Raw genomic sequence first — 26,729 nt, 5'->3', positions numbered from 1 at the left:
AGCATATTCATGCAAAAACAAACATAACTGTACAAGCACTTATCCATATATATACATATATATACAAGATATACATATATATACAACCACTGCAAAAACAGAAGCCAAATAATCCAGACCAGGCACCAAACTGTACGTTCTTCCTGAGGGTGGGAATGTAAGAACAAAGGCGAGATGAACACTCCACATGGAACGTTATGGTAAGGACATAACTTCTAAATGTGAGTGTGTTCGATCTCGCCGTTTGTTCTTACACCTGGGTAGCGTCCCTAGCTCCATGTTCCTGAGGAACCCACGGGAGAACGTTCTTGAGCACAGTGGAACCAAAGGTTGCCCTGTCCCTAGAAACCCTGTCTACTTTGTAATGAGAGATGAATGTATGTGGTTTAGACCAAGTAGCAGCTGCACAAATAGTGTCTAATGGTAGGCGAGCTGCATGAGCCAGGGATGTAGACACTGATCTTGTAGAGTGTCCCTTGGGTTTGACAGGTAAAGTTTGTTTTGAAGAATCATAAATGAATATAATGCAATCAGTTAGCCATTTGGAAAGGGTTCGTTTAGTAACTGCTACACCTTTCCTGCTGTCAGCAAAAGCTACAAAAAGTTGATCAGATTTCCTGTGATCCTTTGTTCTATCCAAGTAAAATCTAAGTTGTCTATGGACATCCAACTTGTGTAACATACTCCAATTTATTGGAGTGATTTTTGAAAAAGGTAGGTAGTTCAATGGATTGATTAATGTTATTAATAGAGCAAACTTTGGGGAGAAAGGATGGATTAGTGCGAAGAGATACTCTGTCAGAGTGAAAGATCAGATAAAGGTGTTTAATGGAAAGAGCCTGAAGCTCAGATACTCGCCTAGCGGATGTAATGGCTACCAAGAAGAGGGTCTTCCACGACAAATACTTCAATGGACAAGAGGAGGCTGGCTCAAATGGAGGTAACATCAATTTAGATAATAAAAGGTTTAGATTCCAAGGAGATGTAGGAGTTCTAACTGGTGGTCTAATATGGAAAGATCCTTTTAAAAGGCCTTACAAAGTCTGTGAGCCATAATAGGTGCCCCACATTCTTCCACATGAAAGTTGGAAATGGCAGCCAATTGCACTCAAAGTGGCAGGAGAAGCTCCTTGGTGGAACAATTCTGTTAAAAACTCCAAGATCTTGTTTAACGGAGCTATGACAGGGTCCAAATGCTGTGTATTTGCCCAGAATACAAAACGCTTCCATTTACTAGTGTAGGTCTTAGTAGTGGAAGCTTTATGAGAAGCCACTAGTATATTCTGAACTGCAGGTGATAGAAGATCAGACCTGGCTAAGAAGGGAAGCGGAGCAGCCAAGCTGCTAGACAGAGTGACAAGAGCGAGGGGTGGGGAACCCCTGACGAGTGGGTCAGTAGATCTGGCTCTGGGTCCAGGATCCAGGGTCCCCGAATGCTGTGTGCCAGAAGAAAGGGGAACCAAATTTGACGAGGCCAGAATGGGGCAATGAGGATTATCGTCCTTTGCAGGTTGTTGGCTTTCTGCAGAAACTTTGCAATCAGGGGAAAGGGAGGAAAAGCGTACAGGAGACCCGGGGGCCAATCGTGCACCAGCGCGTCCCTGGGGACTTCCCCTGGAGGGGGTAATAGGGCAAAGTATCTCCTGCATTTGGCGTTCATTGTAGACGCAAAGAGATCGCAGGAAGGCTGGCCCCACTTGCGAAAAATCTTCTTCGCAACTGACTGTTTGAGGGACCACTCGTGAGGCAACAGGATTGCTCTGCTCAGCCTGTCGGCTATGACGTTGGATGACCCCGGGATGTGCGTTGCGATCAGAAAGCGACCCATGGACTCCGCCCATTGCCAGATTCTCATGGCCTCTCTGCATAGTTGATAAGACTTGGTTCCCCCTTGTTTGTTTATGTACCAGACTACAGACATGTTGTCTGTCTGAACTGCAATAGTCCCTAGAGGAAGAAGGGGAGCAAAGTGTTGCAACGCTAGAAACACTGCCCTCAACTCTAGAACATTGATGTGCAGATTGTACTCTAAATTGGTCCATTCGCCTTGGACTGTCTGTCCCTGAAAGATGCCCCCCTCCCTATCAGGGAAGCGTCCGTGGTCACCGTAGCTGTTGGCGTGGGTAGCACAAATGGTCTTCCGCTGGAAAAGTTGCAAGTCTGAAGCCACCAGGCTAGGTGCGATTTGCATGTATTTGTGATCAGAATTTCGTGTGTCAGAGGTAGCTGTTGGAACGACCATTGTGCAAACAGTAGCCATTGTAGAACTCTCATGTGCAGTCTTCCCAATGGCATCGCAATGAGAGAAGCTGCCATGAGACCCAAAACCTTCAGAACCAGTTTTGCTGGGGATTTTCTGGATGACAGAAGAAGAGATATGTGGCTTTGTAGTGAGGCTATCCTTTCTGGGGGAAGTCTTAGAATTAAATGATGCATATCCAATTCTGCTCCTATGAATGAGATACGCTGTGATGGCTGTAGTGAAGATTTTTCGAAATTTACGGAAATTCCGAGATGAACACAAAGCTGTAGTGTGTAATCCCTGGCCTGAATCAGCTGACGCTGGGTGGTGGCAGAAAGGAGCCAGTCGTCCAGATACGGAAACACCTGGAATCCGAGGCGTCTCAGGTGAGACGCCACCACTGCCATGCATTTGGTAAAAACCCTGGGGGCTGAGGTTAGACCAAAAGGCAGGGCTCGAAACTGAAAGTGGCTGGCTCCCAGCCGGAAGCGCAAGTGATCCCTGGACGCCCTGGCCATTTTGATGTGGTAGTAAGCGTCCTTCAGATCTATTGAGCACATCCAATCGTCCTTCTGTAAAATGGAAGGATCGATTGAAGCGTGACCATTCGAACTTTTCTTTCTTGACGAAGGTATTGAGATTGCTTAGGTCCAGAATCGGCCTCCAGTCCCCTGTCTTCTTTGGAACTAAAAAGAACCTTGAGTAAGTTCCGAATCCTCTTTGGTCCGCTGGGACTGGTTGGATGACTTTTTCTAGCAGCTTTGAAATTTCTATAGCTGCAGGGTCTCGCAGATGGGGCGGCACATCTGGGAGTCTTCTCATTGGAATGGGGGGTACTAGGAAGGGTATTCTGTAGCCTCTGGTAACAACGCTTTTTACCCAGTTGTCTGATGTAAGATTTTGCCAGGCCTGAGGGTATAAAGCTAAGCGACCCCCGACTGCCTCCAGAGCAGGACAGTCGGGCCTCCTCTCAGGAGTGCTGGAAAGGTTTTCCAGGGGGTGTATCCCTGTCACCTTGGTTTTGCGGACCCCCTCTGCCGCCAGGGCGGCGTCTTCCACCTCTGCCCCCTCCTCTGCCTCTAGAGGGGGCATCACCCTGTGTGCCTGGGAAAGATCCTTGGGGTTTTCAAAACCACATTTTTCCACCGCGTTGCCCTTTGGGGTACGGTCTGGATGGGGTGGAAAAACGGACTCCGACAGCAGACAGAGTCTTTCCCTCCTATTCACACCGGGTAAGGGTCTCCTTTACTTTGGGGCCAAAGAGAGTGGCACCGTCAAATGGGGCATTAGTAAAGGAAGACTTGAAGGCTTCCGCAAATGAACATAAGCGCATCCAGGATTGTCTACGAAGAGCAATCGCTGAAGCTGCTGCCCTACTCGATCCTTCGGCTGCATGAGATCAGCCTCATGGACGAGTTTACAATGGATGTAAGGGTATTGAGATGTGCTGTAACTTTCTCTGAAACAGCAGCATCTGTAGTACCCTGGAGGGTATCTCCCAACTCTTTGACTAGATCCCTCTGTAGTCGTGTGAAGTGGGTCAAATAGTTCAGGGATCGCATAGAAAAAGCCGCTGAACTAAAAATGTGCTTCCATCTGTCCATAGTCCTAGAATCTCTGTTACGGACATAGACAGATGAGGAAGATTCCCACATCTCCTTTTTCGTGGGCGCTGCCACCACCATAGCGTCCACTGGAACTCCCTTTGTTAGATAAGCCTTGTCTTGGGGTGCAGTAATATACTTATTAGGCTTTCTAGGGACTGGTTCCACCGTGTCAGGCGTCTCCCACGCCCTTCGAGCAATCAGCTCCATTAACTCATCAAAGGGCGGAGTGACCCAGGAGGAGGAAGGGCGAGCACCAAATGCCTTCAGCAAGACTGACTCATCCTCAGAAGGGGGGAGGGACTGCCAATCACCTCTCTGCTTTAGGATCTCCAAGATGTCAGAAAAAGAGACATCCTCTGAGGGTGACTTTGGGGACCCTTCTGACTCATCCAAGTCAGTGTCCGATGTCAACGATTCTTGTGGAGAATCTAAGTGTCTCCTCTTACACAATCTTTTCCTAGGGACTTCTTCGGGGGGAGCATCCAAAGAAGCCTCCGAGGAAGAGGGGGCACCCCTCCAGGGGTGGCTGAGACACAGGTGCTCGACGCTTAGATGTAGCCGTGGGTGCAGAGGAGGATAACGGTCCTTTATGGGGAGGAGAAGCTGTTTCTGCTGATGTGGTTGTCTGGGTAGACAACACCTTCCTCATGAGGTCGAAGGCCCCCGGGTCCCGAGTCGAGGTATCTCCCGGTTCCGAAGAAATGGGAAGAATCCCCGAAATAGGCACCGAAGGCATCGACCCCGAGGACGGAACAGAGTCGATCCGAGCCAAGGCCCCGAGAGGGAGCGTCGGAACCGAAACATCGGTCCGACTCTCGGTCCTGGAACCAAGGATGGATCTTCGGCTCCGAGACTCCGGTACCGGATCCGACGGAGTCGAGGTGAACGGAGCCGACCGAGAGAAGGATGGTTCTGGCACCGAGGGCTCCACAATCAGCAGAACAGCCTCTTCCGGCTCCGAAGACTGGACAGGTCTCGGAGGAGGAACAGATGGAGATAAGGGAAGGCCTTCAAGTCTCGACACCAATTGAGAGGAGACCGAGATGAGTTTGGATAAGGCCGTATTCTCCATTAACTTCTGCACCACGCGGTCTACATCGGTGTCAGAGAGGGGTCTGGAAGAGCGCATCGAAGGAATCGAAGACGGAGCCGACCTCAACAGTGTCGGGGGAGGGAGCTCCGTCACCGGTTCCAAGACTCGAGGCTCGGAAACTGACAACAGTTGAACACTCGGTCCCGAAGTCTGTGGAACCGGTGATCGAACTTTAACTGAAGAGCTCGGAGCCGATGACTTGGGCTCCGACGTCTTCGATTCCTTCGAGGATTTGGATGCCTGGTCTGAAGCATCCAGAGCCTCTTGAAAAGTAGGTTTTAAAAGACCCCTATCAATGAGTTACCTGCGCCTATCTGTCATGACCCTTCCACTGAAAGAATGACAAATTGAACAGTCTTCTTGCAGATGGAGAGGGCCAAGACAGTAGATGCAGGAAATAGAAGTTATGTCCTTACCATAACGTTCCATGTGGAGTGTTCATCTCGCCTTTGTTCTTACACATGGGTTCGGAGCCGATCCTCGGCTCCGTGTCCGCTGCAAGCTCTGCATCGAGAAGAAGCTCGAGACAACCTAATACCCACAATCCCCCTCTGCCTTTACCTCAGATCTAGTTTGCAAGCAAACCAGCAGTCAGAGAGAGAAACACTCATGCCAATATCACATATGCACAGATACTAAGAGTCTATATATATACATATATATATATGTATACATGCCAACTATATATACAACAACTGCAATGCAGAAGCAGAATGCCCCAGACCAGGCATAAAACTGAACGTTCTTCCTAAGGGTGGGAGGGTGGGAATGTAAGAACAAAGGCGAGATGAACACTCCACATGGAACGTTATGGTAAGGACATAACTTCTATATGTGATAGTGTTCAATCTCGCCGTTTGTTCTTACACATGGGTAGCGTCCCTAGCTCCTTGTTCCTGAGGAACTCACGGAAGGACGTTCTTGAGCACAGTGGAACCAAAGGTTGCCCTGTCCCTAGAAACCTTGTCTACCTTATAATGAGAAATGAATGTATGTGGTTTAGACCAAGTAGCAGCCGCACAAATAGCATCTAGTGGTAGGCGAGCTGCATGAGCCAGGGATGTAGACACTGACCTTGTGGAATGTCCTTTGGGTTTGTGCAAAAGAGTTTGATCTGTAGAATCATAGACATAGATGATACAATCAGTTAACCACTTAGAAAGAGTTATTTTAGTAACCGCTACTCCTTTTCTGTTATCAGCAAAGGCTACAAAAAGCTGATCAGATTTTCTGTGATATTTTGTTCTATCCAAGTAAAACCTTAGTTGTCTGTGGACATCTAATTTGTGCAACATATACTCCATTTTATTGAAGTGATTCTTGAAGAAAGTGGGTAATTCAATGGACTGGTTAATATTGTTAATAGAACAAACTTTAGGAAGGAAGGATGAATTAGTGCGAAGAGAAACTCTGTCAAAGTGAAAGATCAAATAAGGGTGTTTAATGGAGAGAGCTTGAAGTTCAGATACTCTCCTAGCGGATGTAATGGCTACTAAAAAGAGAGTCTTCCATGACAAAAATTTTAATGGGCAAGAGGAGGCTGGTTCAAAGGGGGACAGCATCAACTTAGATAATAATAAGTTTAGACTCCAAGGTGACGTAGGAGATCTAATTGGTGGTCTAATATGAAAAGACCCTTTTAAAAAGGCTTTACAAAGTCTGTGGGCCATAACTGGAGCCCCACATTCTTCCACATGGAAATTAGAAATGGCAGCCAACTGAACTCTTAATGTGGCAGGAGAAGCACCCTGATGGAACAATTCTGTTAAAAACTCTAATATTTTATTCAAAGGAGCTATAACAGGGTCCACTTGCTGTGTATTCACCCAGAATACAAAGCGCTTCCATTTACTAGTATATGTTTTAGTAGTGGAAGCTTTATGAGAAGCCACTAATATATTTTGAACTGCAGGCGAAAGAAGATCAGACCTGGCTAAGTTGGAATTGGAGCAGCCAAGCTGCTAGATGGAGGGACAAGAGCGAGGGGTGGGGAGCCCCTGACGAGTGAGTCAATAGATCTGGCTCTGGGTCCAGGATCCAGGGTCCCGCAATGCAGTGTGTCATGAGGAAGGGGAACCAAATTTGACGAGACCAGAATGGGGCAATGAGGATTATTGTCCTGTGTAGGTTGTTGGCTTTCTGGAGAAACTTTGAGATCAGGGGGAAGGGAGGAAATGCGTACAGGAGACCCGGGGCCAATCGTGAATCAGTGCGTCCCTGGGGACTTCCCTGGAGGGGTAATAGGGCAAAGTAGCTCCTGCATTTGGCGTTCATTGGAGACGCAAACAGATCGCAGGAAGGCTGGCCCCATGCGAAAAATCTTTTCGCAACTGACTGTTTTAGGGACCACTCGTGCGGTAACAGTATTGCTCTGCTCAGCCTGTCGGCTATGACGTTGGATGACCCGGGATGTGCGTTGCTATCAGAAAGCGACCCGTGGACTCCGCCCATTGCCAGATTCTCATGGCCTCTCTGCATAGCTGATAGGACTTGGTTCCCCCTTGCTTGTTTATGTACCAGACTACAGACATGTTGTCCGTCTGAACTGCAATAGTTCCCAGAGGAAGAAGGGGAGCAAAGTGTTGCAACGCTAGAAACACTGCCCTCAACTCTAGAACACTGATGTGCAGATTGTACTCTAAATTGGTCCATTCGCCTTGGACTGTCTGTCCCTGAAAGATGCCCCCCCACCCTATCAGGGAAGCGTCCGTGGTCACCATAGCTGTCGGAGTGGGTAGCACAAATGGTCTGCCCTTGGAAAGGTTGCAAGTCTGAAGCCACCAGTCAAGGTGTGATTTGCATGTGTTCGTTATAAGAATCTCGTGTGTCAGAGGTAGTTGTTGGAACGACCATTGTGCAAACAGTAGCCATTGTAGGACTCTCATGTGCAGTCTTCCCAAGGGTATTGCAATAAGAGAAGCTGACATGAGTCCCAAAACCTTCAGTACCAGTTTTGCTGGGGATTTCCTGGACAAAGAAGAAGACGATGTGAGTCTGAAGTGAAAGTATCCTTTCTGGAGGAAGTCTTAGAATTAACTGATGTGTATCTAATTCCGCTCCTATGAATAAGATACGCTGTGATGGCTGTAGTAAGGATTTTCGAAGTTTACGGAAATTCGAGGTGAATACACAGTTGAAGAGTGTAGTCTCTGGCCTGTACTAGTTGACGCTGGGTGGTGGCAGAAAGGAGCCAGTCGTCCAGATACGGAAACACCTGGAATCCTAGGCGTCTCAAGTGAGACGCTACCACTGCCATGCATTTGGTGAAGACCCTGGGGGCTGAGGTCAGACCAAAGGGCAGGGCTCGAAACTGAAAGTGACTGGCACCCAGCCGGAAGCGCAAATGATCTCTGGACGCCCTGGCCATTTTGATGTGGTAGTATGCATCCTTCAGATCTATTGAGCACATCCAGTCGTCCTTCTGTAAGAATGGAAGGATCGATTGAAGTGTGACCATTCGGAACTTTTCTTTCTTGACAAAAGTATTGAGGTCGCTTAGGTCCAGAATGGGCCTCCAGTCCCCTGTTTTCTTTGGAACTAAAAAGAACCTTGAGTAAGTTCCGAATCCTCTTTGGTCCGCTGGGACTGGTTGGATGACTTTTTTCTAGCAGCTTTGAAATTTCTATAGCTGCTGGCTCTCGCAGATGGGGCGGCACATCTGGGAGTCTTTTCTTTGGGATGGGATAGGATAGAAATGGTATATTGTAACCTCTGGTAACCACGCTTTTTACCCACTTGTCTGTAGTTATGTTATGCCAGGCCTGAGGGTATAAAGCTAAGCGACCCCCGACTGCCTCCAGAGCAGGACAGTCGGGCCTCCTCTCAGGAGTGCTGGAAAGGTTTACCAGGGAGTGTATCCCTGTCACCTTGATTCTGCAAACCCCCTCTGCCGCCAGGGCGGCGTCTTCCACCTCTGCCCCCTCCTCTGCCTCTAGAAGGGGCATCACCCTGTGTGCCTGGGAAAGATCCTTGGGGTTTTCGAAACCACATTTTTCCACCACGTTGCCCTTTGGGGTACGGTCTGGATGGGGTGGAAAAACGGACTCCGACAGCAGACAGAGTCTTTCCCTCCTGCTCACACCGAATAAGGGTCTCCTTTACTTTGGGGCCAAAAAGAGTGGCACCGTCAAATGGGGCGTTAGTAAAGGAAGACTTGAAGGCTTCCGCAAATGAACATAAGCGCATCCAGGATTGTCTGCGAAGAGCAATCGCTGAAGCTGCTGCCCTACTCGAACCTTCAGCTGCGTAAGAGATCAGCCTCATGGACGAGTTCACAATGGATGTAAGGGTATTAAGTTGCGCTGTCACTTTCTCTGAGACAGCAGCATCAGTAGTACCCTGGAGGGTATCTCCCAACTCTTTGACTAGATCCCTCTGTAGTCGTGTAAAGTGGGTCAAATAGTTCAGGGATCTCATGGAAAAAGCCGCTGAACTAAAAATGCGCTTCCCATACCTGTCCATCGTCCTAGAATCTTTATTAGGGGGATGGACAGATGAGGAAGATTCCGACATCTCCTTTTTCGTGGCCGCTGCCACCACCATAGCGTCCACTGGAACTCCTTTGTCAAGTAAGCCTTGTCCTGGGGTGCAGTGATATACTTATTAGGCTTCCTAGGGACTGGTTCCACTGTGTCAGGAGCCTCCCACCCTTGAGCAATAAGTTCCATTAATTCATCGAAGGCGGAGTGACCCAGGAGGAGGAAGGGCGAGCACCAAATGCCTTCAGCAAGACTGACTCATCCTCAGAAGGGGAAGGGACTGCCAGTCACCTCTCTGTTTCAGGATCTCCAATATGTCAGAAAAGAGACATCTTCTGAAGGTGACTTAGGGACCCTTCTGACTCATCCAAGTCAGTATCGGATGTCAAAGATTCTTGTGGAGAATCTAAGTGTCTCCTCTTACACAATCTTTTCCTAGGGACTTCTTCGTGGGGAGCATCCGAAGAAGCCTCCGAGGAAGAGGGGGCACCCTCCAGGGGTGGCTGAGACACCGGTGCTCGACGCTTGGATGTAGCCGTGGGTGCAGAGGAGGATAACGCCCTTTATGGGGAGGAGAGGTTGCTTCTACTGATGTGGTTGTCTGGGTAGACAACACCTTCCTCATGAGATCGAAGGCCCCTGGGTCCCGAGTCGAAGAATCTCCCAGTTCCGAAGAAATGGGAAGAATCCCCGAGACAGGCACCGAAGGCATCGACCCCGAGGACGGAGCCGAATCGATCCGCGCCGAGGCCCCGAGGGGAAGAGTCGGAACCGAAATGTCGGTTCGACTCTCAGCCCCGGAACCAAGGACAGATCGTCGGCTCCGAGACTCCGGTACCGGATCCGACGGAGTCGAGGTGAGAGGAACAGACCGAGAAAGAGACGGTTCTGGACCCGAGGGCTCCACAATCAGAAGATCAACCTCTTCCGGCTCCAAAGACTGGACAGGTCTCGGAGGAGGAATGGATGGAGACAATGGGAGGCCTTCAAGTTTCGACACCAACTGGGTGGAAACCGAAATAAGTTTGGATAGGGCCGAATGCTCCAATAACTTCTGCACCACACGATCCACATCGACATCGGAGAGCTTAGAAGAAGAACGGGTCGAAGGAACCGAAGACGGAGCCGACCTCAATAGAGTCGAGGGAGGGAGCTCCATCACCGGTTCCAAGACTCGAGGCTCGGGAACTGACAACAGTTGAACACTCGGCCCCGAAGTCTGTGGAACCGGTGATCTAACTTTACTCGAAGAGCTCGGAGCCGATGACTTGGGCTCCGACATCTTCGATTCCTTCGAGGATTTGGATGCCTGGTCTGAAGCATCCAGAGCCTCCTGAAAGGAAGGTTTTAATAACCCCCTGTCCATGAGTTTCCTGCGCCTATCTGTCATGACCCTCCCACTAAAAGAGTGACAAATTGAACAGTCCTCTTGTAAGTGGAGAGGGCCAAGGCAGTAGACACAGGAACTATGGTTGTCAGTAACTGACATTTTTTGGCCACACTGGCAACGTTTAAAACCTGATTTAATTTTCTCAGACATCTTAAAGAAGAGAAAAAAGGTCAAGTCCAGTAGAGAGACAAATCCAGTAAAAAAAGTCGAATCCGATATATAAGTCAGTCCGGTTGTCAAATTCAAGTAAGGGGTGGAAGGCCCCGAAAAACTCTAACAAGTTTAAATAAACTTAACGGTACCGAGTATTTCTACCTTACCACACACACATACACTATGTCACCAAAAAGTAATTTTAGAATAATTTTTTCTCAAAAAATAACAATAATAAAGTTATTTCTTATCTGAAGTTGCTCGAGCTAGATCCCAGTGATGCGAATGCAGCAGCGGCAAACTAGATCTGAGGTAAAGGCAGAGGGGGATTGTGGGTATTAGGTTGTCTCGAGCTTCTTCTCGATGCAGAGCTTGCAAGCAGCCGACACGGAGCCGAGGATCGGCTCCGAACCCATGTGTAAGAACAAACGGCGAGATTGAACACTATCACATCTATGGTTGTCAGTAACTGACATCTTTTGCCCACATTGGCAACGTTTAAACCCAGATTTAGCTTTCTCAGACATCTTAAGTAAAGCTAACAATAAGGAGTGAAAGTGAAGTCCAGTAGGTATGTCCAATCCGGTAATTTTGTCAAATCCAGTAAAAAGAATATCTATCCGGTAGTCAATCCAGTAAAGGGTGAAGATAGGCCCCGAGGAAAACTCTAATAAAGTTTAAAATAACTTTAAACGGAACCGAGAATTCCTCGAAACAGTATCACACACACACACAGCCACTAAATAACTTTTTGGAAAAAAATAATTCTTAAGAAATACAAGAAAAAATATTTAAATCTTAGCTTTAGGTGCTCGAGCTCGATCAAGTGATGCGAACGCTGCAGCGGCAAACTAGATCTGAGGTAAAGGCAGAGGGGAATTGTGGGAGTTAGGTTAGTCTCTAGCTTCTTCTCGATGCAGAGCTTGCAAGCGGCCGACACGGAGCCGAGATCGGCTCCGAACCCAGGTGTAAGAACAAACGGCGAGATCGAACACTCTCACATGGACTTACTACAGGGGCAGAAATTAACTTGTTAAGCCTCCTACGGACAGGTTCCATAGATTCCAGTGACTCCCACGCTCTACGAGAGATCAGGTCCATAAGCTCATCACAGGGCGAAGACACCCAAGAGGTGGAAGGTTGAGAACCAAAAGCCTTCAGGAGAACTGACTCATCCCTCAGTAGGGTTTTTGGAAAGCCAATCACCCCTCTACCTACGGATCTCGAGTATCTCCGCAAAGGAAATATCCTTGGGGGGGGGGGGTCGGGGGGACCCTTCTGACTCATCTAAGTCAGATGTCAAAGACTTCTGTGGGGAGTCCAGGTGCCTCCTCTTGCACACACTCTTTCTGGGAACCTCCTCAGCAGGAACGTCCGGGGAAGTCTCAGAAGAGCAGGAAGCACCCAGTGGGGCTACCTGAGGCTCAGGGTCTCTACGCTTGGAGCCGATGGAAACAGAAGTGGACACATGCGCCTTAGGGGAAGAAGAGACCAATCCTGACGTCGAGAAAGTCTTAGGAGACAATACTCACCTCATGGCTTCAGAGGCATCACGGCTCTGATGGGAAGGATTCGAAGGACCCGAAGGAACTTCAAGCCCCTCCCGCACTGAGGCTGTGGGCTCAGAGCCCGAGGTAGGAACCATGCTCACCCGAGAGGAGGAGTCGGCACCGACAAGTCGGTGCAACTATCCTCCCTGAACCCGACAGTAGAATGTCAGCTCCTAGAGTCCCCAGTTGGTGCCGAGGACGTCAGAGCAGATGGTACCGATAACACTGGAACAGGTGTCGGCTCCAAAGGCTCTTCGATCATCAGGTCAGCCTCCTCCGGCTCCAAAATCCAAGTACGACTCGGAGGAGGAACAGTCAATTCCGGGGTGATGGCCTTTGGCTACGACGCTAGGGTCAGAGCAGACAGCAATTTAGCTAGGCCTGGTGCTCTTAACAGCTTCTGCACCAGTCGATCAATGTCCAGATCAGAAAGACTAACAGAGGACCTAGACGAGTGCACCGATGGTGCAGATTGGAGAATAGGAGACAATGGCAACTTTGATACTGGCTCCAGAACAGTGGACCGGATCCGAGAAGAAGGGACACTCAGCTCCAAGAACTGTGGAGCCGATGACCCAGCATCCTCACTCTTTTTAGATTTTTTTGTGGCTTTTGAGTTTCCTGAGGATTTGGAAGAACAAGAGGACTTACTGGCCCCATCCTGGTCACTCAACGCCAAGACAAAAGGTTGTTTTAGTAAAGCCCTGTCCACTAATTTCCTCTTCCTTTCTAATGTAACCCTGGAAGAAAAGGAGTACAGCTCAGCAAGCTCCTCGTGGTGCCCTGCAGAGTCCTACAAGTGGCCGAGAGACAAAAGAGAGACTTTGGACTTAAGTATTTTTTTTTTGCTTGTTGTTTCCCTGAAACGCTAATCCCGCCTGAAACATGGCTTTTCAGTGCTTCTGTGGATCCCTAGTGATATCTGCGCATTGCTTACTGTACTTATTTCTTTGTTGCACTTGAAAACGTTACTGTTTGTCGTTTTTGCATTTAAGTTACCTGCAACACAGTCGCAGGCTACACACTCAAGTGCGCTAGCCTCCTCTGTGTATTTAAAGTAATTTAAGCTCTGCATTTCTGTTGTTTCTGAGAAAAAAAAATCCTTGTTTTCCCGCCTTTCTGAACTAGTCTAGTCCAGTTTTCAGGCTTTGCTGAATCCAGGACTGTGATAAAGGTTCCTGTGTTGCCCATATCATACTTGGATAATTAGGTGGTTTCCTTGTTCACTGTGAGAGAGGGAACTCTGAGCAGCCTATCTGTCCCTGTAGGAGGTCCCAGCATAGCAACTTGTAGCTCATTAGCCATTTTGGGCTAATTTCTATCTTTTTGATCTCCCTGGTATAAAAAAAACACTTAGCGCGGTTTTGCGCTTGTATACAGCTCAGCAAGCTCCTCGTGGTGCCATGCAAAGTCCTACAAGCGGCCAAGAGACAAAAGAGAGACTTTGGATTTGATTAAGTATTGATTTTGCTAGTTGTTTCCCTGAAACGCTAATCCCACCTAAAATGCGGCTTTTGACTGCTTCTGTGGATCCCTAGTGATATCTGCATTGCTTACTGTACTTATTTCTTTGTTGCACTTGAAAAAAGTTACTGTTTGTCGGTTTTGCATTTAAGTTACCTGTAACACAGTCGCAGGCTACACACTCAAGTGCACTAGCCTCCTCTGTGTATTTAAAGTAATTTAAGGTCTGCATTTCTGCTGTTTCTGAAAAAAAAAAAAACACAAAAAACTTCTTGTTTTCCCATCTTTCTGAACTAGTCTAGTCCAGTTTTCAGGCTTTGCTGAATCCAGGACTGTGGTAAAGGTTCCTGTGTTGCCCATATCATACTTGGATAGTTAGGTGGCTTCCTTGTTCACTGTGAGAGGGGGAACTCTGAGCAGCCTATCTGTCCCTGTAGGAGTGGTCCCAGCCCAGCAACTTGTAGCTCATTAGCCATTTTGGGCTAATTTCTATCCTTTTAATCTCCCTGGTATAAAAACCGCTTAGTGAGGGTTTGCGCACCGCTGTTTAGCTGTGGTTAAACTATTCCAGGCTCCACAAAGTCTGCACTTCTTTTTTCCCTTGAAACTTGATACACTTCAACCCAGCACTAGAAATAAGGCAATTTAAGACCGGCACTTACTAAAACTCACTAAAACTAGCACTAGCTTACAGCTGGCACTTCAGCCCTATACTCAGGAAGTATAAGGCTCTTTACTCATCCATCAGCAATACAGTACAAACCATCTACTCAGGCATGTTCAAGGGAGAGCTTCAGGTGTACTCTCCAGTCCAGCTGGTGAATCTGGGCATCCTGAGGCAATGTTACAATTGCCTCATGTACACAGACACCCCCCTCCTCCTCCCAACCAACACAAACATATGTGAGAGATGCATACACAGCCAAGCTGGAGGCTAAGCTCTCTCAACCCACGACGGGATCATGCAGTCACAAGGAGAAGGGCAACACTAGCATCACATTACCAGACTCACATAGACCAGCCATAGCTGCACCAGCAAACAACTCTCAGAAACACGCAAAAACATACTCGGAGGCTCTAAATACGAACCTGCCTAAACAACAGAGACCTCCTAAGCATACACTCAAGCAACCCCCACTCCACAACAGAAACCAGGTAACACATACATCACAACTTCAGTTTGCCAAGCAAAAACAGCCCCTAAGGCTAAATAACACACCTAACACACTAGTAGTCGGTGATTCTATCATCAGGCACACAGACGTCCCACTCACTAGACTGAACAAGGAGAAGGTTACCGTAAGCTGCCTGTCAGGTGCCAGAATCCACCACATAACACATGCACTCAGGTCACTCCACAACAAGTACAGATATGACTCTGTCATTGTACATGTTGGCGTAAATGACCTGAGACGTACCTCTCTGACCATGTAGCCCAGGCAGGTATGACTCTGACTCTGAGTAGCATCCTGCCCTCACCCAAAATGATGCCAGCATACGAAGAAAAAAATGATCAGTTTCAACAATTGGTTAAACTACTGGTGTCATTCAAAGGGGACACAGTACTTGTCAGCCTGAGACGACATGCTTGACAAGCCACGTTGCTTCGCCAGAGACAGCTTGCACCTGTCACCCCTGGGCTTTCAAATACTGGCCAAGACTCTTGCCGCCCCAATACTGCCTTTTTTTAGGCAAGGCTCAAAAGACAAACCTGCCTCCATAAACAACAATAATAAACAAAAACTGAGGGTAATGCTGCTCAATGCCAGAAGTCTAAATCTCAAAATGCACGCACTCAAGGCTCTCCTTAGTATGGAAGAAATCGACGTATGTACAGTGACAGAAACCTGGTTCAAGGCTCCAGAGAGCACCCCAGCACTATCAGGCTACAACTCCTACCATACCTTTAGGTCCCAAAACCAGGACCGGAACACAAAAGGAGAGGGTGTGTCCATATTCATCAAGAACAACCACACCTCCAGGCTAGTAGCACAGCACTCAGAATCTGAGACCATCCAAGTACAATTGACAGCGGGTAAATTGACTGTTCAATATAGCTTGCTACAGATCTCCCACCTTGTCTCAGGACCCTCACGCAACATTCCTGAGAACATTAGAAAGTATGAAGATTCTACCCAACACCATGCTACTGGGTGACTTCAACTATCCAAAGATTGACTGGGAAAACTACTCAAGTTCAAACGCCCTAGCCCAACGCTTCCTTGAGTTTATAAACTCAAATGCCCTGGAACAGCCGGTCACCACTCCCACAAGAGGTGACAACATACTGGTCCTGGTCATCACCAACATGGGGAACCTATGTTCCACACCTGAGGAAAACTCGTCATTGGTAAGATCAGATCACAAACTAATCACACTGGACATCCACATCCCGACCCCCCCCCACAGTCAAGGAAATCAAGGTAAAAAACTTATCTAAAGCCAACTTCACACTCCTCAAGACCGAGGTGGGAAGTTTCAAAACTCCCAATCAAATGGAAAATGATGAGCCATCGGCAGAATCCTTTACAAGCACATTCTATGAGCACCTTCAAGAATGCATGGACCGAGCCATCCCAAGTAAAACCAAGACCAACTCCTCAAAAAAGAGGACGCCAGTCTGGTGGACCCCGGCCATAAATAAACTTTACAACAGAAGGAGGAAACTCCTGCAAGATAAAACAAAATCCCAAAATAAGAAGGCATCTCTGATTAACATAAGTAAAAAACTGCGCTCCCTCATTAAATCATCCAAGGCCAACTTCGAAAGAAAAATAGCCAATGACTCTAAGGATAACCACAAGGCCTTCTTTAACTATGTCAAGAGTCTACAGGCAAACTCTCAGATATGCTCCGTGCTAGTGCATAATGGCCATAAATACAATGAACCAACCGACATTGCCAACATCCTGGCTGACTAGTTCAGTGCAAACTTCACCCCCCCCCCTCCACCAAAGGGGCTAGCACCCATCCCAGTAGAATGTGGCACTCCAGATATCTCAGACACACAAGTAAAGACAGCCCTTGCAATGGCCAAAAACACAGCATCAATGGGATCAGATGGTATCCCAGGTTGCGTCTTACACGAGCTTCAAAATGAACTAACCCTCCATCTCAAAACACTATTCAAGCTCAGCCTCTCTACAGGCTATGTACCCAAAGAATGGCGTACAGCAACAGTCATACCACTCCACAAAGGTGGTGCCACAACTGACCCTGGGAACTATCGCCCTATAAGCTTGACTAGCTTGGTCTGCAAAGCCATGGAATGCATTGTGACGGACCTCATTAACAGGGACATTGGGAACTTCCAGACACAGGAACCCACCCAGTTCGGCTTTGTTAAAGGCAGATCTTGCCTCCTGAACTTGGTCGACTTCTTCGAAACAGTCACCAAGGCCAAAGATAAAGGGAACATGGTCCACACAGCATATCTGGACCTCGATAAGGCATTCGACACCATCCCACACTCAGAAATCATAGACAAACTCACCAGCTTAAATATCAACTCCCATGTCACGAGATGGGTTGCAAATTGGCTCTCAGACAGAACCCACACGATAAGAGTGGCAGGCTCCATGTCTGACTCTAAACCAGTCACAAGCGGAGTCCCACAGGGGTCAGTCCTGGGACCCCTCCTGTTCAGTATATATTTCTCCAAAGTACAGGCAAATGCGGAGGGACTGTGGCTAATTAACAGATGACTGTAAATTGGGTGCAATAATTGACTCTCCAGCTGGCACAGACATCCTGCAAAAGGGTCTCTCGGAGACAAACACCTGGTGTCAAAGTCAGGGCCTCAAGCTAAATGCCAAAAAATGCATAGTAATCCCATTTGGGATAAACAAAGTACCTACAACCTACCACATAGATGCGAATTCACTAAGTACAGAAGAAGTAATTAGGGACCTGGGTACCCAAGTAGATAGATTGCTCTCCTTTGAGAACCATATAGCCAAAACGGTCAGGAAATCCTTCTATGTGACACACCTAATCACAAAGGGTTTCTCATCCAGATCCAAGGAGGTGATTGTGCCCCTTTACTCTTCACTCATTAGGCCCATTATACAGTACAATGCCCCATTTGGGATGTACCTCACTAGACACCTGCAACAACTAGAAAGACAACAGAAGTACCTCACTAAGAGGATTAAGGGCCTTAAACAATTACCCTATGAAGCAAGACTAAAAAAGCTCCAGCTCTTCTCAGTCGCTTACCGTCTACTCAGAGGTGACCTATGCCTGACCTATAGGGCCATGTCAAACCCTGAACTAATGGACATGCTTCACCTCAAAAAAATGAGATCCCTCAGAACCACTCGTTCTAGCGACTTGAACCTATGCACAACAATAAACAGGACATACTGGAGGGATAGATTCCTGCCCCAGCGACTCCCCTCACTCGGAATAGAATCTCAATACATATTCGACAGAGCTCCACTCTGACCCTCTTCAAAAGAAATCTTGATGAGTGGATGGGTAATCGTAAGTTCAACCCTGGGATCACTTCAGGAGCCCTGTTAGACAGAGGCCCAGGTTACTAATCTAATGGGGAGGTGAAAGCCATCACTCTGTGGCTAGGCTTATAAATACCCCTGGGCAGATAGCCTAGTACTTACCTATGAACCTACGAGTGACATATGCTGCATGACTCTTGCAAGTGAAGAGCTCCTAGACAGTATACACATTGCACATGAGTATCAGTAACGAACATCTTTTTGTCCGCAATCTGGGCATTTTTTGAACTCAGACTTTGGATGCTTTTGTTTTTCCTCAGACATGTCCAATAACCAAAACCACTATCCACAATAACGAAGCCAAAGTGCTAGGAGCACAACCACCAATAAACATTGAAACAATGGCCCAAAAGAAAAGGGGGCCAAAAATTAGCTAAATAGTATTAAGCCCTCAAACTAATACTAAAAGTCTAATCTAACTACCAATACACACTACTACCAGAAGTAGACCAACACGAGACCACTATGAAAAACACACCAAATATAGTATTAACAGGGAAGGGGGCTATAAAAACTATCCTAACAAGTGAACTACAAGTATATATTTTTCTAATAGAAGAAAAGATAGAAAACTTGCGATTTTTTTGAATAAACTATGAAGATTTAGGCTCGAGCAAGCTGGAACCACCGAGATCCGTGCTGCAGCAAACTAGATCTGAGGTAATTCCAGCAGTGCATTATGGGATAAGGGGCTTGGTCTCTAGCAACTGGTAAACCTTGAGCTTGCTAACGGCCATGTCGGAGCTGGGGGATCGGCTCCGAAACCATCAGTGAAGAATGAACGGCGAGATTTAACAACTTCACATCGAAAATTTCAGAAGTCGGCCGACCAGCACTTGCGAACTGCTTCTGCTTCAGGCACCGCATGGTAAGAAAGACTGATGTAATGGTGTCGGCTGCATGCTTTATACCCCTGACTACCTGACGTCATGGAAGATGGGACAACAACCGATACAGGACCCAAGACTTTGATAATGAGGCTGACTGAGGGCTATTGCAAGCAGATAACCTAAATGTGACGACTGCAACTGTGAAACGCGAAGAACATCCACCTAGCTGAGGTGATAGCCAATAAAAAGGCAGTCTTCCAAGATAAGAATTTTAATTCAGCAGAAGCTTCTGGTTCAAAGGGGGGTAGTGTCAATTTTTCCGGAACAAAACTGAAGTCTCATGGAGGTATGGACTGTCTCCTGGGAGGTCTGATGTGAATCACCCCCCTAAGAAATTTCATCGTGGGGTGAGAAAAGATAGGAGGAAGAATAGGAATGTGGGCTGAAATGGCAGAGACGTGACTTTTGATGGAAGAAAAGGTTAGGCATCTGTCAACCAGGGAAGCCAAGTAATCTAAAATGGCAGATACTGGCCGAGTTATATTGAGGTCTTGCTGATGACGTCAAATGGAGAATCTTTTCCACTTGGTTGTGTATGACTTCCTAGTACTAGGCTTTCTAGCCTCTGTGAGAATGTTTTGAGCTTGTCTGCGTAGGGCAAGCTCAGAGGAGTATGCTGGAGGATTATCCAGGCTGAGAATTTGAAAGTCTGCAGGTTAGGATGCACAAACCTCCCCTTGTTGAGTCAGAAGTTCCACTCTCTGAGGTAAACACCATGGATTTTCATTACTTAAACTTAGCAGCAGAGGATACCAGTACTGCATGGGCCAATCTGGGACTATCAAAATGACCCTTGGGCCTTCTTCCCTGATTTTTAGGAGGACCCGTGGAAAAAGAGGAAGGGGAGAAAAAGCATAAAGGAAAAGGTGGCTCCAAAGGAAGGAGAAAACAAATGTCCTCCAGGCTGTGGGTAGTTTGCTCTTGGAACAGAAACTTTTCAGTTACGCATTTACTTTGGTGGCAAAGAGGGTCTATCTGTGGGATCCCCAGTTCTGGACTATGCTGAGAAATGTTTCCCAGGGCAGATGCCACTTGTGAGGATCCATCGGGTTCCTGCTGAGATGATCTGCTAGAGTGTTTTGAGTCCCAGGGAGGTGCTGTGCAATCAGTTGCAACCCCAGAGTGTGAGCTGTCACCAAAACCTGCACAGCCAGTCAACAAAGAGGCTAAGAGTGAGTGCCCCCTTGCTTGTTTCTGTACAACACAAATGTGGTGTTGTCTGTTTTGACTGGCAGGACCCCTTGGTTTCTACTGTTCTTTAAAAGCTAATAGGCTCTTTTGAACTGTCATCTCATCTTTCCAATTTATGTGCCTGTGTCTGAACGGATTTTTCCCAACTGCCTTGGGATTGAAGGTGTTGGAAATGAGCCCCCCCAGGCTACTTCTGAAGCATCTGTGGTCAAAGATTGGCTTTGAGGGGTGAACCTGAAGGGGACACCCAGGTTAAGGGCACAGGCCCTGTCCACCACGCATATGCCTCCTTGAGGCAAGGGATCAGTTAAATTTCTATTTCCAGGGACAATGCGTGCTAGCACCACAGATTCTTGAGGTACCACTGGAGCTTCCTCATGTGTAGTCTGGCTAGAGGGATCAAGAGGATACAAGATGCTATGTAGCCTAATGCTCTGAGGAATTCCCTTGGCTGTGAGGCATTGTCTCTGCATAAAGTTTTGGAAGTATTGAGTCAGGAAGGAAGGCCTTTTGAAGGGAGGAATCCAGAACAGCCTCCAGGAAAACTATCCTGGTGGATGGGTCTGTGCTGGATTTCAGAAGAATTAAGGTGAACTCCAAAGGAGGTGAGGACCTCCTGAGTAAAGGCCAGATCTTTGAGAAGCATTGACCAATTCTTGGTTTGAATGATGCAGTTGTCTAGAAAGGGGTAAATCTGGATCCGTCTTGTTCTGTAGAAGGGAATCATAGGAGCTAAACATTTTGTGAAGACCATGGGAGCAGTAGATAAGCCAAAGGGCAGTGCAGAGAATTGAAAGTGCCTGGTACCCACTCTGAAACCAATGACATTTCTACAAGATTCCTCTACAGGAATGTGCAAGTAAGCACCTGTTAGGTCTAAGGTGACCATTAAGGCTGGAGCGGCTATTATGGAAGAAATTTTTGAAGAGTCAACATTTTAAATTTTGATACTAGCAGGGAATGATTGAGGGTGGACAGGTCTAGAATTGGGTGGCAAGAGTCTTCCTTTCTGGCAACTAGGAAAAGCCTGGAATAGAATCCCTTCCTCTTTGGTGTTTTGGTACCACTGAGCCCTGTGAGCATAGTTTGTGACGCTGAGAAATGGCATCTGCTGTTTGATTCTGTGGGATATCCAAGTAACCTGAATATCTTAATGGCTCTTTGAAAGTGAGCGTATAACCATCTGCGATACCTTTCAGAACTCATTTGTCTGAAGTAACGAGGACCAATTTTTTTTTTTTTTTTTTTTAACAAGGATAGCTTTCCTCCTATCTTTTCTGGAGACAGTGGGGGGGGGGGCAGGTAGGGGAAAGGAAGAGTCACTGCTGCTCTCTGCTAGGGCCCTGCAGCCTACAACTCCCCATGGCTGGAGGTTCCTGAGAACCAATACCTGGGCCTTTGTGATTGGTGCTGTATTTGAGGCCTTTCCCCCAGAGGTTTCCTCTGGCTGCCTTTTGACTGACAGGGAAAAAAACAGCGTTTAGTGGGAAAACCCCTACTAAACCTAGGAGGTTTAACATGGAGAAGTCCTTGACAGTTTTCACAGATTTTGCTTTATCTTCCATCTTTCTGAGCACAGCCTCAGCTTTTGGCCCAAACAGGAAGTCCTTATCGAGGCGTGCATCTAGAAGTTTGGATTTGATATGGTCTGGTAGGGTATGATCCCTAAGTTAAGCATGTCGTCTAATGACAGACCCAGATACAGCAACTCAGTTAGAGACCTCCATAGCATCACAGTCACAGTGTAATGACAGTCTCGCCACCTGGGGTCTGGAATGCCAAAGAGTCAACATTTCTTTGGAAATGTTCTTGTCCACCAAGGTGGATATCTCTTGCTGCATTTTGTCTAAAATACTTTATTGGTATTTTATCATATGAAGCTGGCAGTTAAGGGTCATCATGGCTATGGTAGCAGAAGTGTACAATTTTTTTTTTTTTTTTTTACCAAACCCATCAATGGCCCTACTTTCTCTGTCAGCAGGTAAAGGGTTTTTTGAACAGCTGGCTCTTACTCTCTTGGGACCTGGAGTGACACCCTCTGGAGCAGCAAAAGGATTTTTGAAAACATATTTATGCGAGACCAGCACCCTGTAAACCCTGTCCGTTTTTCTAGAGGATGGAGATACAGAATATGGATTCAGGGAATAATCCATAAAAACATCCTCTACCTCTTCCAATACATGAGAAATAACCAAAGGTTTGTGTTCCAGGAATTTAAGGAACTCTTTAACCCTCTTTTTAGACTGTGGGTATTTCTGTGCCTCCCACTGGAAATCTTCCCTCATGGCATGGAGTGCTTCCCCAAAAATATGTCTTCAGAAGGTGAATCTGAAGGAAGATTCTCTTAAGAATCTAAACCTTCAAAAGAGGTAAGGAAGGGTCCCCACCGCAAAGACAGACTCCTCCTGGTCAGAATCCTCATCTGAATCAAGGAGTTCAGAGAAAACTTCAGGGCTAGGATCCCTCTTCCTTTTCCCAAGGGAAGACTCCAAATCGGGTTCCATAGCTCTTACTAAGGAGATAAGATCTTCAGCTAACCTGACCAGGTCTTGCTGATATCCTAGTGCTTGGGAGCCAGTAGGCCTAGGCATAGGACATGAGGTACAACCCTTCTTAGAAGTAGCTTTGGCCTTGGACCTAGGTACGTCCACAATCCTGGCGCCAGTCTCGCTGAGAACCACCACCGATGCAGGCTGACACCTCAAAGGAACACTGCTGGTAAAGATCACTCATCGGAAGCAGGTCTGCTAAGTGACTCCAGACCTGACTGATGAACTGATAGCCAAGTCTCAAGTAGAAGCTGAGGGCTCGACTGCATGTCGACTCCACCACCTCGGTCACAGAAGGGGGCTGCAAAAGCAGTTTGCCTTCCTCAATGATAACGAGCCTTGGGGGCTAGCAGATGAACGGTTATCATCCAAGGTCCTAAACTTGGATCTTTATTCCTTGTCCTTCCTACACTTAGAGAGCTCAACCTCGGGATGATCGGCAGATGCCATCAGACGATGTGAGATAGATGGGAGACTAAGATGCCTCGCTAAGATTTCAGCCCTATATATGATAGTCCTAGAATTAAAACATGTGCAAAAACAATAATTAGGGAAGTCATGACACGGGCCTAGGTAGCTGACACAATGTATGAACGTCTCAGTGTGGGATTTGCTTTCCACAGCAGAGACAATTAACCTTATCTGACGTGGGTTAAAGGAAGAGTTTTCCCTAACGAGGTACTCAGCTTTAGACAACTTCTCTCTGGTGTGGACCTACCAACACACACCGATGGCAAGAAAAGACTGATGTCATGACGTCAGCTGTCTCCTTTTGTACCCAAGCATAAGGACATCAGGATAGGATTGCTGTTAGCCTTAGGAGGAGGGAGATTTTTGCTCTGATAGTGGGGCCAGCCAAGGACTTCCACAGCAAGAAATACCACAAGTCAGAACTGCAATAACGAAACACAAAGAACATCAGTCTACCAATGTTCGGCAAATGTGCGCATCCAGGACAACTCAGTGGCCTGGAAAAAAACTTTTCTTACTGAAAAACAGGTAAAGATCATTGGAGGGGGGGGGACACAGAGAAATATAAACTTATGAAGACTAGCTTACTGGAATGTGTCTTCCCTTACTGTTACATAAGAATGCATTACACAATGTTTAGGGATCAGAGAGAGAAGTGTTAACAATGAGATTATTAAGAGAGACTTTTAGAACTCCATCCTAAAATGCCAGACTCTATAAAGAGTTTTAAGAACATAAATGAAACAGACAACTTCCACACAATTACTAAGAACTTCAGGTGCAGTCAAGGTTCACAAGTAATACCAGCGTTTAATAAATCCAATCATCAGTTACTACCTGTTCTTCATATACACGCCTCTGTTTAAATAATTCCCAGTCTTCTTTAAGTAAGCGCTGCTTCGTCTTCAGAGCCATCTGTAACAAACAGCAACAAATGATCAATAACAATGCATTTATGAACAAAAAAATAATGCATTCATCCTTTGCATGGTACTGTATGCACAGGCAGAGCCTGAAACGCGTTCAAATGGAATCCATGTCCAACCATGGTTAACAGATTTTAATTAATAAAATCAAAACACAACCCAGAAATTCAAGGCCAGCAAGCACTGCTGTTTCAAATAATCATCCAGATCTAAAGAAAGAAAATGTTCAGCTGCCAAAGCACTCAAAAAGCTCAGTTTTCCGAACAACATGTACAGAGTCAAAAATAAATGACTTTGGGAAAGAGCACACTGCAAGGCATGGAAAGGTTGGAAGAAAACACCCAACAAAACCTAAAAAAGTCAGCATTACTATGACTTAAAATCCACTACAATAATGCTGACCAACTTTGCCAAGGCCCAATAATTCATAAATATCCAGGCTTCTTGTCTAGAGAACACGAAAACATTCTGGAATTACAGTAAAACCTTTTAGTTTAAACAAATGCTTTCTTAAGCATAATTTTATGAAATTCTCCCACCTCGGGCTTAAATCTATCATGGCCAGTATTTCCTCACTTTCTGCAATTTATGTGAGAAGTTAAAGGAAAACTCAAACCTCTCCTACAGTTTAACTCTCTTCTCCCTACAATATAGTTTTAGCATTGTGTAGGTACCAGAAATCTGCTTGCTTTTTTTTTTTTTTTTTTTTTATATATCCTTGCCTTGGAATCAAAGGAAAGGAAAGCCACCTACTTTTTGTAAAAGTTTAATTACTCACATATTTTCCCTAGGAAACTGCCTCCACCTGCATGACATACCACAGACACAAGATAAATCTTTAGTTTACCCTGTCAGGTACTGCTGTCAATCTTAGATGGGCAATTAATCCTGCTAATGTCAGGTGCAGAGCAGCTGCTACAAAAAAAGTCAGAAAGCTGTGGAACTGTTTTCCAGTGTTTTTATTGCAGAGCGAAGGAGAACTTAACACTCCCCTTTCATAACAAAACAAAGCAATTAGATCAGTCAAGGGTTTAAAGGCAGTTGTCACCTCTTCTGACAAATTTACATAAGCAGCATCACAGTATTGAAATGCTAAGCTTTACATGTTGGTTAGTTTTAACAGTTTATATGGTAAGATACTTAAATGTAGTAGCAGACATTTAAAAAAAAAAAAGTCAGAAAATACTTTTTCTTGTAATATATCAAGACATTTACCATTTTCAACACCCCCCCCCCCATACACACACACATAGGACGGAAATGCAGAGAGAGAGAGATATGTGGCAGCCCAATCAACTAGGTGAACTAACACTGTTCATAAAAAGGGTCGTTTATGCTTTTATGAGAATTCCCTCCAGAAGGAGGATGCATATGTGGTACACAGATTCATGGTAAGAAACTCCCACTAACTTTGAGCCAGTCCTTACAGTGGTAGAGTGCATGAACATTATGTAGTCCACAAAGGAAATGTGACCACTGATGGCAACCATAACATACAGCTGAATTTACTTGAGATACATTTGCTATGTGCCCTTGCATTAAAAACATTAAGAAAAGGAAATCAGATGTATTTAACTGTTTAAAACATACATGTGTGTGTGTGTGTGTGTGGGTGTGTGTGTGTGTATATATATATATATATATATATATATATATATATATATATATATATATATATATATATATATATAAATGTATACATGGTACGAGTGTAGCAAACATTATACATGTATGTACAAAAAATGCGTATGTATATATAACAGATTATATGCCTGTGTGTACTTCATATCCTTTAAATAAAAACAGAAACTGTGTGGAACTGAATAAGTGTCTCTACAAACAGACACATTTATATATCTGCGTGTGCATAAAATGTTTGTATGTAACTTATTAGGCTCAGCTCTAACTGTTGCTCCATTCCAAAATTAGTAGATTTAGTATGTTTTCACGCTTTTAGAACAAAAGTGATGTAAATATGATTATCCCTCTGACCTTTTCTTTTATGAATCCATAAAACATTCACTTGATTATTCCTACTCATTTAGAGAAGAGTAACATCTTACAGCTCTGTGAAATGTGCAATATAGGTGCATACACTTTGTAATTTATAAAAGTTAATATAGTACACTTAAACATTATTAATGTATACATTCTAGTAAATGTTTAATGTTTTATTTATTCACTGTCACACCTTGATTATAAATTCTA

General features: G+C 45.9%; 1 protein-coding gene across 2 annotated transcripts in view; it reads right to left on the bottom strand.

The window, feature by feature from the left end:
- Positions 1-26,729, bottom strand: part of FAM193A (family with sequence similarity 193 member A) — a 2,395,037-nt gene that overhangs the window by 1,476,790 nt on the left and 891,518 nt on the right. For both annotated transcript variants that reach the window (XM_044062897.1, XM_044062898.1), the window contains one exon: positions 24,433-24,510. In XM_044062897.1, coding sequence (XP_043918832.1) covers positions 24,433-24,510 — 78 coding nt within the window. The remainder of the gene's footprint in view (positions 1-24,432; positions 24,511-26,729) is intronic.

Source organism: Protopterus annectens, chromosome 2.part1, assembly GCF_019279795.1.
Source record: "Protopterus annectens isolate FY-2018-M chromosome 2.part1, PAN1.0, whole genome shotgun sequence".
Taxonomy (NCBI): Eukaryota; Metazoa; Chordata; order Ceratodontiformes; family Protopteridae; genus Protopterus; species Protopterus annectens.
The sequence above is the reverse complement of the archived record's forward strand: the minus strand, read 5'-3'. Positions and strand labels throughout refer to the sequence as shown.